The following is an 11,363-nucleotide window of genomic DNA, read 5'->3' as shown; positions in this document are numbered from 1 at the left end:
AAGGTCGTCGACTTGTTTCACGCGCGCCACTGTTCATTCATATTTATAGCGATGAATGAAAACTCCGTGCCGAGTAGTTTTGATCAAGCGGCAGAAAGTCCGTCGCCATCGTGCTCGGTCCTCTCTTGCTGTTTTTTTCCTTCTTTTTTGACGCGCGAAAACGAAAAAGTGTCGTCTACGTGTTGCTGCTCTAAAACGCGCTCCATTCCTTGGAATTTCGAATCGCACGCGGAACGCGACGATATGTGCGAAACCGAAACTGGGAAATTAATCATTTTTTTCGTCCGATGTCGCAATTTCCATCGGTATTTCTCCGGTGGAAAAACTCCGGAAACGAGAAAATAAGATTTCTCGCGTTTCGTGTCTGACCAAACGCATCGTCCGTTTCATCTATTTTCACTTTCCTTTTTGGCTATTATCTTCTTCCACGATCGAGGAGAAACAAGATCTACCGTGTACAGCGTCGAGAAAAGTTGCTCCTTACCTGTTCCTACTGTTCCTGTACTTTTCTCTTCCTCTCAAGAATGTATGGATAAAAGTCGCGGTCTTTTCAGTTGGTTCTTTTACCTTCTGTTTTCGAGATTGAACGATAGCGTCCCGATTGCCAGAAAACACGGTTCGATGATCCACGAAGGGTACGATAAGAAGGGAAACGAGATCAATATTGAACGAGGGCGGCATGAAAATAAGAAATAATCGCGGCGAAAAACGGCCAAGGGATCGGTGATATCGTTATCTAACCCTTCCAGTTCAGAAATCTGGGGAAAAGCCACGCCACTACGGCTCACTTCCCGAAGATAATGCACGCACCACGCCGCGCCGGCTCAAGCAAGTTCGATTATTTGCGTGCCACAAAGTGCGCGAAAACGAATTTCAATTTTATCGATATTCCTTATCGGACGAATGCTTCGATAAGCAAATCGCGTTTGTCGAATCGATTTGACGCGATTAAATTTGACCGAATTTTAGTTCGAAACGATTCGGTTCGAGAGAAGAGCCCAATTCTCTCTAATTCTCCGGATACTTATTCTTATATTTGTGTATTTCAAGATTCGGTTTTAAACGCGGCCTTGCTTTTTTTTCTAAAACGTTTCACCTTCGGTATCGCGTAAGTATTCGCGTGTTTCGCGAATGCTGTTATCGAAATAACCAAAAAGCGGAATGAAGGTGGATGTCCGCGTTAGCTAAATTATTTGATCGAGCGAATTTGTCGCGTAGCGCGTGCAAAATAAATCGGTGGTACAGGAACACGGTTCGTGCGTCGTTAATTATATATATTACGTATCATTAGGGTGAAGTTTAATTAACTTCGCGAACCGTGGCGTGCAATAAATGACGCGAAAGAGCCTTGACACGTGGTGCGTGTCATTCAGCCGACCACCGTGTACTCGTTTCCATTAGGCGTTATGCGCAAACGGTTGACCCCGTTTCAGACCCGGCTTGTGTACATTATCTTCAGGAAGCGAATCGTGAAACGCCAGTGTGCTCCTCGAAAATCCCGCGAAAAGCTAGCCGCCTGTTTATTTTCCTTCTTCTTTCAATTTCGCTCGTTGCTCGTTTTTCTTCCTTAAATAAATATCCACGAAGGTAGGAATCGTTTCTCATTTTATCGGCAATAAATGAAGCCGATCGCGGACAACTAGGCCCAAAAGTTCTCTACGATGGACGCTTTCTTTAACGTCGCAGGATGCGTTAAGTAATCAAGTAAGAAAATAACTAAGTTCAACGAGGAAAGTGTATCGGCAAAGAAACAAGGATACAAGTAATTCGATTTATAAACAAAACGTTATCGATAATGGAAACATCGCAGTCGGGCAAGGTAATTTTACGTACATAAATCCCTTCTACAACCGAGCAATTACGTATCCGTACTTATTATTTTATCGTTATCTAATGCGCTTATCGTTTAACATAAATTGCGACAAGTCAAGCGGCAATCGTTGTTTCTAGGGAAAACGATTGAACGTAAGGTGAATCGCGTTACGCAACGATTATCTAATTGCGCGCGAGCTACGCGTCTGAAATGAAAGGAAAAGGCAATTAGTAGGACATAAAATTTCGAAACAGAGCCCTTCGTTGATACGTAACGGAAAGTCCTTCGAGCAACCGGCGTTTATAGACTCATTGACATTGAGCGTAGAACGGAACGAAATAGTCGGCAAGGACAGCCTCTGAAGCGGAAATTCTCTTACGAAACAGAGAATTTCTTGTGGAACGCAAGAATTCCGTTACGCGATTCCGTACGAAGCTGCGTAGTAAGTTTCGAATCGGAAACAATAATTTCCGTGCTGATGTAATCGTTTCGGTGAGCGTAGAACGTTTGCAATGAAATATACATCGACGTTGTCGTTCTGTTCAATCGGTCCCGCATCCGATCGTTCAACGGACGTTTTCTTTCTTTTCTTCTTTTTTATTTTCTTTTTTCTTCGTCCGAATGCATCCTCTTCTCCTTCGATCGTTCAGAGAGAACGATCGATGAATCGATCGTGGAAACGACTTTGGACCAGCAGTTTGAAATCGCGTTTTTAACGATTAACGAGAAACACGATACATAGTTCTTCGGTTGTATACAATTAGTTACATTGACGCTAGCCAAGAGACGCGAAGCGAAATTTCAACAACGTTCCAATAAAGTTTCTTCGAATTGCACGGTGTTACGTGATCGTTTGGGCGTGCAACTATGTTGGTTATTTTTCTGGTTCTTTAAACAACGATCGAAATATTCCAAGTTTTCTTTTCAGAAGTATCGACAAGAATGTCGAATACGTATAACGCAGAATATCGGAGCGGGGACAGTTTGGCGCGAAATTGAAAAGCCCAATGTTGCAACGAAAGGTGTAAAAGCAAGAACGACGAAAGGAGAAACGCGTAAGCAAAAATTCCCTGTTGTCCAGATGGTCCCTGATCGGACGCGGAGGATAATGAAAACCCGGGATAAGATAATTCCAGCTCCATCAAGAAGCTAATCTCAGGAGGTTTAATCAACGACGAAGGCGAAGGTAGCGCGTCGAGTTGACTTTCCAGCCGATAAACTTATTCCGCAGGCGTGCCAACTTGAAAAAGAAGAGAGTCTCCTGGCGTAATTACCGAGGAACTGGACGAGACCTCGTCTTCCCGGGGGATCTCTATCGAACACGGGGAACTGACCAATTCTCTCTTGTCTTCGAAGCGAGAGACCATCTAACTGAATTCTTTGCCAGACGAAAGGGAAACTCCGTTTTGTGCCAGATTGTTTTTCCATTCGTGGAACAATTTATGAGGTCGCGTTCGGAGCGGCGGTAACAAATTTCCGAACGTAAATCAACTCACCGTGGACACGCCGATAAACAAAGCGGAGTAGTATCTTTTCGTTTTTTTTTATCTTCGATCAGCCGAAAACGCGATTACGTAAGCGTTAACGAGATCCTTCGCGTAACGCTCGAAGCACGAAGAGCACAGAAATTCGGTCAACTCTTTCTCCGTCGTTTTATTTTGCTCGAGTACGAATTTGCGGGATGTTACATCGCGGAATAATGACTAAACGGGGAACATTTAGCGGTTTGGCGGGAAAAGGAGTGCTCGAGGAAGCGATTACGATCGATTCTCCTTGAAGTTGTCGACCATCGATTAATAATCTCTTTGCGTGCTTGGCTGACTCGCTGCTCTGGCACTATAACTTCGCCTATCGTATGATTTTCATGGAAAATTAATATTAGACACGGTACGCGCGTGAATCATGGATTACCGATCTTCTCTACGATCAAGACAAATACTGCAAGTAATTTATGAGGTGACGACAATATGCCAATTAAAAGAACACGTTTCGCGCTTCCGTCCTGTAATTACTCGCTTCTCCATCGTCCTTCCAAGGTTTTCGATCGACTATCTCGTCTGAAAATCTATGAATCGTTTTTATCGCGATTACGATTGCGCACGAGCGACAATCCTCTGGCGTGACAGGACACGAAAATCGTCGCCTGTCGTATCGCGAATATCGTAGACGAAATCTGTCGGTATGAACATTTCACGCGACGAGGAACGCGTTAATATGCAAAAACAGCTTTGAATTGACGCAACTCGCGCAACAACCAATTCCGTTCGAGGTTTCTCGAATCATATGCCCGCGTCATTGTCACTCTTTCTGCGCGGTGACAATGCGTTGTTTGAATTTCCGTCGGTCCGAAGATTCTGCGATCTTTTTCGATCAGATGTAGGTAAGTAGAAACAAAAAGAGAAAAGAAAGGAAAGAAAGAATAAGAAGAAGACCTTTGCGATATAACGGAAAGAGTGCTTCCTGTTCGGCCGACGCGTCCCATGACCGTGATTCGGTGACATTGTTCGTCATTGCTTGGAAATCTTTTGAGAAATAGACGAGAAAAACGAACGATCCCGAGAGAGAGAGAGAGAGAGAGAGAGAGAGAGAGAGAGAGAGAGAGAGAGAGAGAGAGAGAGAGAGAGAGAAGTTTTCCAGGTGACCCTCGACGAACTTTTCGTTCGAACGAAAACCGATTCTTTGGAAAAACGTCGTACGAAGACAAACCGTCTGGGCGGTAAAAGTCCAAATCGATCGTATACGACGAGCATACGGGCATTAGCATAATCCAATGACTCGAGAATATAATGGTGATTTCCTCTGGCGACTCTTACGTACGCTTCGATCACGGAAACGTTTGACGTGCTTGAATAATGAAAGACACAATATTGACAGTTTGTACGACGAATCGTTTCATTATTTAAACTTTGCTCGCTTTCACGGAGATACTTGCATTTTATTATTCAACAAACACCGGACGAGGACATTTTCATAGGAAACAGAAACCTTGTGTACAATTTATCACATATACGTTTCTAGGAAAAATGCAACGTTTTAATCTATTAAATAATTATGTACACGTACATGTATGACAGAACTATCGTAACATTGGTCTATGGATTTTTGTCCTAGAACGTTTCTTCTTGTTTGCGCCGTATTTCTGCTCGAGCTAACCGATTTTCGACTTTAACTTATTTTTCCTCTCGCGCTCACGCGATCGCGATCGATCTGGAATCTAAGAACGCGCATACAAATTAAAATATTTTCCAACGAAGGCGCCCAAACAACGATGGAAATATACCGATCAGGTTATTACGGGTTCGAACTAGTAGCACTTGTGTCACGTATCTCTGTTTGCACCTACCCCTCTTGTTCTCCATCGAACCAGATCGAAACTCGTCGGTGTCGAGAAAGACCGAGTAATCGAGCGAAAGGTAAACCAGACGATTTACACGAGTAAACGCTCGTGTATTCGCCTGCATGTTGCAGATAAGTTACACTCGTAGTCGTTACCCTTCGCTTTCTACACCGCACTACCCTGTTTCCCGTCATTCTCTTCTTCTTTGACTTCCTGGTGGTGTAATTTTTCGTACAGTGACCAAATTCGTTCGAAAGTATCCGTATCTCGAGTGCCGAAATTTGACTTTCATTTTTTCTTCGAATCGTGCAAGGGACGAGGAACCGTGTTTTCTAGCTTCTCTCCCTCGACGATTTTAGGCCTGGCTAACTGGCGGAACTGCCTGTAGTAGCAAAGTGGAAGGGAGGAGAAACGCGAAGAGGGTTGAAATACGAGAAACGTATCGTATCCGCGTCGCGGTTCCACGTGGCTGAACGGAGAAGTTGCAAGCGGAGAGGCAGGGCTCTGTGCACGAAGCGTAAAGGGAGCTGGTCCCGGTGCAACAAGTACGCAATTCAGGAAAGTTGCGCCGCGTCGATAAGGCAATTATTCGGTTGCGCCGTCTCGGGAGAACAATGCCTTTTGTCGGATGAAGCAACAACGGGGTTATGGAAGACGCAAGGCCCCGGAGAAGGGAACGTCTTTATGCAGCCAGACACCTGTATCGAGGAGAGCTTTGCTCGATGGGAACGCTATTTGTCGTCGACTTCGGTACGCGTCTTCTCTTAGTTTAACACTGATTTTTCGCTCGGTATCAACGCGTCGGAATTGAATTCGTCTTCGTTAACGTCGACCAACTTTCATCGTTCGTCGACGAACATTCTCTACCGAACTTTCGAATAGAAATAGGATCCAAGTTTATCGCTTTCGGTCTGATTCGACAGTTTCGCGCGTCTCGACAGTTGACTAATTTCTACTTGGAAAATAACGGACCTCATTTTTCCGACAGATTCGAACTCGTATTAAACAAACCTTACGTTCTGTTAAGAGGAAAAAATAGTTCCAGTAAATTTATTACATCGTGTCAGGTTTATCGTTCGAACGATTCAATTTCAGATTCGAACAAATTTTTCCTGTTTGATATTATGTTCCGTTCTCTCTGTTTATTGTAGACAAAATTTTTCACGCTGAAATTATCGTCGGTGAATCACGCGCGATACACGATTTTATCAGCGAAACGTGTTGACAGAAAACTGGAAGTTTAACCTTCGACTATCGGCTATCGTGAAAGCTTCCTCGGCGTGAAATGAAGCTTGTTTACAAATTGTGCACCGATAAACAACTTAATTTCGCGAATATGGTTTTAACGAACATACGCTTACTCGCTATAATTGGGAAGGAAATCAGTGGACGAGCTATTTACTCGCTGTTTCTGTAACGACAAATATTCAAAAATAGCTTTTGCCTCGCGTCAGATACAAGCATGACGGATCGTTCGCCTCGCGTGTAATCGAACAATAACAAAACAACGACAATTAAATGTCCGTGGGTTATCGATGTACATTCTCGTTATAATTAGGAGGAAAACAAAAATAGAAAGCTTTAAGAAATATTGCGTGAGACACGCTTTTAAAGTAACCTCGGTAGACGTATACGTGTTCGGCTTTCGAGAAGATGCTTAGATAAGCATCAGAAAAACAATTTTAAAATTTATGCATCGCCGCGCCGAACTGTCTCGTTTCGAATAATCGAAATTTTCTTTGTCTTAATCGTATACGCGTCGTTGTCTTTCAAAGCGTTGTTAATTAACGGTAATAAGTGTGGACGATAAAACTTGGACAATTTAAGAAACAACGATTTATGCCTCGAAACGTCGTAAAACGAAAAATGAAAATGCTGAACACTGCGACCCAATGTCGAGGCTCGATATTTAAGTTCAAATTTATGTACATTTACGAATACTGCCTGAAAATATCTTGCCAAGATGTTTTCTTCGATACGCGAATAAACCACGTTACCCAAACCTTATCGAACATCTCTTCGAAACTTCAACTTATCAAAGACTTTCGAGACTTTCAGCGTCATTGATCAACGTTATGATCTTAGGTAAACTCCTAATTCGAATATCGGATTCCCATAATTTTATACGTAATTCAGGTGTACACGTTCCTGGATAGTTTCGCACGGATTCTCTTTGGCTCGCGTTATCGATTCTAAGAACATTTTACGTCGTAACGTACAGAATCGATCGAAACAGAGCGATAAAAATAATCTGCATCGCAAAAAGTAAACGCACGCTTTTATTTCGAAGCAGAAAGAAAAAACAGCGTGTCGATAGGACGCGAGGTGGATTTGGCGGGAGTCACGAAGCGAGATCGAAGAGGACGAGAAACGACGTTACCCCCTGTCTCGCGTCGAATCACTAGAAATTCGTCTTCTCGCCGGCACGTACGTTCATTTCGCGTTTTTCTAGCAGCCACGTTTTTCAACATCGACGCCTGGCTTAAATAAGAAGAGCGCCTTTGCTTCGATGAACGTGACCGTCGCTTTCAACGCCTTTTGTCTCGTCCTCTTTGTCCCCACTCGCTCGTCGCACCCAGCTACGGCTCGAATTACGTACCTTATTTTGGCTTTTACTTACAATCACGGGATTACAGGCTACGTTCGAACCACTGACTACCTCGGTGTCCTGAAAACAACAACAGAAATATAGTATCGTGTCTTTACGAAATTCTAAAACGCGTGGCAACGTAACCCGGGCGAAAAACGTAACGCCTCGCTAAAGCGAGCGGATCGGCCGAATATCGTCGCGTCGCCTTCCGTCTCGTCGAGAATGTATTTTCGGTGGCAACGTGTGGGCAGATAATAAGGCGTAGCAATAAACGGATTTATGGTGGTTCGGGGAAAACTAGGATTTCGCCCGAGCAGTACGACGCAGCATTCTCGCGGTTTCCGGAATTCGCTTGTTAGTTCGCTGCTTGGACCATGGACAGAAACATATTGATATTTCCATTTCGTTCGAGTCTTCCTCGAATAGCCTTAAACGATCAATATTTTAGCGATAATGGCGGTGGATGTCGGATGTCTAAAAAGCTTGACCCCGTTCCTCGACAGTCATGCTTTCGGCGAATGAACGATGCGCGGTAAGAAAACACGACCGTGCGTATTTTTGGTCGATTTGAAATTTCCTCGTTTAACGCAACGACTGTCACGGTGATCGCTGTTTAACGCTTAAAACTCGTCGCGACCGAACTACTAAAGCTTCGACTGGAAACCATCATGCGTCTCGGTGCAATTTATCGTCTGATTTGTTACAAATCAAAGTTTAAGGAAACCGTATTGTTTCTTTGGTTCGTTTCGTCGGTATTGGCTGCTCGCCTTTTTATAATAGACGTTATTGTAAAAGTTTCTTGTTATCCGGTAGAAATGTTCGAATTACGAGTACCGTAGACGGAGAAGCGAATTGTAGAATCCGCGATCAACTTGAACGATACAGCCTTCGTCTGTTTTCCTTCGAAGTAGAAAATTTATCGATAAGACTGATTTATCGTTTGACCATTGTTTTACCGTCTGCTTTCGGAACGGTAACGATTTCATCGAAAATCGATGCAACTTGTTCGAAAGTTCGATTTTAATGGTAGATTGGAGGATCTTCCGCGAACCGTTTGCCCGCGAAAAATATCGCTTTCACCGTGCTCGCCTTTCGCAGATTGCAAAATGAACGGCAATTTTCACCGCTCGGGGAAGTATAAATCTATCGTCGATGGCCACGCTTGATCAGATAATGCGGAACAATAATTAATTTCGTTGCAATCGGATCTACGACGCATCGAGCATCTCGTTTCTCTCGGCAACGATTTATTTGCATAAAGAGAAACCAGTTGCGAAAGATAACGTGCTCGAATGATATGTTTAGAAATCGCATCGCGCACAAACTTCGCTATCCTTTGCACGGCACGTATCCTTTGTTTGAAACTTCTGCAGCGCGACGATATACGACTTTTTACGGATTCGCTGCGTTCAGAATTCTATGGGATCCGAAAACAGTAGCGATACGCGATAGCTAAATTGAATAGCTAAATCGAGTGGGATTGAAAAAACGTAACTTAGATCTCGAAATGGCTGATTTTAGATCGCAGAATCCTTCAAAGTAGAAATAGCAGGAAGTTTCAGTGTGTACATTTAGCCTTGCTCGGAGGAAATGAACGTTGCAGCCGAGTGTCCTAACGAACGAAAGGTTTGATGGATAAATGTATGAATTTGTTGATAAGTCGAGAAGACCGGGATTCGACGAAGCGCTCGAACCGAATTAGACGAGTTCGATTCTCAGACTGTCCGATATCAAAGTTTTCCATTCGTCCAATTATAAATTAATGAGCTTCGTTTGCCTTTTCTTTTCGGACCGCGTCGCGTTCCATAGCTTCTTATAATCAGAATTACAGCGTTTTTATCGAGGAGCGATCGCGCGACAGTTGCGTAACTCGTTCGATAATCTTTCGCTCGTATCCTTCCAGAAACGATCGATAAAATCTCACCGCAACAACTCCGTTGTGCCTTGAAAAATATTTCACGGTTGCCCGGTGATATTAAGGTGTCCAGAAGCGGTCGATAACGCTTAAGACGATAACCAAAGCATGGCTCGCAAGAAAGGATTTAAATATCTCTTAATAAGCAGTCTGTCTGTCTGGCCTCTGCCGGAAATCTCGTCGACGTTCGTTGTCTGGCCGTTCTCTTTGCTCGTGGTCTGACGCTGAAATTCGACCGCCTCAGGCTGCTGCGGTTCATTCATCATCCCCTGCAACGGAATCCACATAACTGGAACACCTTTCATCCATCACGTCCTCGTCGGCCTCCGAGCACTGCCAGACTGCTTCATCCGATTAACCTGATCCGTCGTCCCCTTATCTTTATTTCGACCGTGTCCACGTAGAAAATACAAAATTGTTTGTTATCGAGATTTCGAAGGGCAATCGGGTGAACCTCGAAATTTTTCAACCGGTAGATGTACCGTGTGACAGTCGTAACCGTTAGACTCTAAATGGCTGAGCCTGTAACGCGTCGAGATACCACAGGCTCTGCGTCGTTAAATTTCTATGCGCCTATACTCGAAACTCGTAATAACGATAATTTGCGGTAATGAACTTCGAGGTAAGCCAAGACTACGGCTAAGGTTTGTCAAGACGCGTTATTGCCAGAAATTTGCCGTTGGCTTGACAGATTGGCTACTCACGAGACTTAGCACAGTCGAGGTGCGCTACAAGCTGAGGAACACGTCGCCGCGTCCCACTAAGGTTTCACTATTATTGGCTAACCGATAGGTTACCGTGTCAATCTGTCTAGACTGACACGTGTCGCGTGATCGATAGCCACCCCTTCGTCTACTTTCGATCACCTTCTTCTTTCGGGGAAGAAAAATAGGAAGCTTCGAGGCGAAAAACCTTGTGTAATATCTGCGAGATGAATCGTAATTGCGGTGAAATTTATCCACCTGGTGCCGCCTTCTAAAAGTTTCGTCGGACGTCTCGGATCGAGACGGGAAAATGTTTCGTACGAGTTGGACCAGCAAACATTCTTTCGTTATATGTGCTTTAGTTTACGAAACCGACATATCCTTAACACGGGTAAATTTGCTACTTTCGGTATATGCATGTAGGTAGGTAATTCATTTGGGTTAAAAGCGTAAAGAAGAAAATTCAAGACACGTTTGACACTTTAATCGACGGCGGTAAGTTTTGGCAACGATCGATACCATGATATTGCACTTCTGGTGACGATGGTGATTCGTAAGATTCGCGATTCCTTAAATGGCTCGTATCGTATAAATGTTTGTTGGCAACACAAAATAAAAGCTAATGGAAGATAATGGAAGCCCTGTCAGAGAATTTTCGTTACTGCTGTCCACCGAGATATTTCGAATTACACTATCGATTTCCGAGACAAGAAGGGAAAATATGCATTTCGGTCGATAAACTGGAAAAGTTTATCGGTGAGATAGTTGTCCGGACAAAAGTTGAAAAAAATATTGAACTGTTCGAACGCGAGGAGATAAGTTTCAATACCGACGGATATACTATTCGAAGAGGAGTTCGAAGGCGCAAATGCCTTGTTAAACAGTTTGAACGGGTCCGCTATCGGGTCGTTTAAAGTACCCAAATACTTTAGGCATACTTAAGCGCGCCAAAATATCTGGCAATGGAACGCGCATACCTTGAAATCGACATTCGGTAAATATTC

General features: G+C 43.7%; 2 protein-coding genes across 6 annotated transcripts in view; one reads left to right on the top strand and one right to left on the bottom strand.

Annotated features, from left to right (window-relative positions):
* Window positions 1-11,363, bottom strand: part of Pdk1 (Phosphoinositide-dependent kinase 1) — a 322,127-nt gene that overhangs the window by 103,371 nt on the left and 207,393 nt on the right. For both annotated transcript variants that reach the window (XM_076530159.1, XM_076530160.1), the window contains one exon: window positions 7,771-7,818. In XM_076530159.1, coding sequence (XP_076386274.1) covers window positions 7,771-7,818 — 48 coding nt within the window. The remainder of the gene's footprint in view (window positions 1-7,770; window positions 7,819-11,363) is intronic.
* Window positions 1-11,363, top strand: part of LOC105664193 (uncharacterized) — a 288,268-nt gene that overhangs the window by 82,190 nt on the left and 194,715 nt on the right. The window lies entirely within an intron of this gene.

Source organism: Megachile rotundata, chromosome 3, assembly GCF_050947335.1.
Source record: "Megachile rotundata isolate GNS110a chromosome 3, iyMegRotu1, whole genome shotgun sequence".
In the NCBI taxonomy this organism is placed as follows: domain Eukaryota; kingdom Metazoa; phylum Arthropoda; class Insecta; order Hymenoptera; family Megachilidae; genus Megachile; species Megachile rotundata.
The sequence above is the reverse complement of the archived record's forward strand: the minus strand, read 5'-3'. Positions and strand labels throughout refer to the sequence as shown.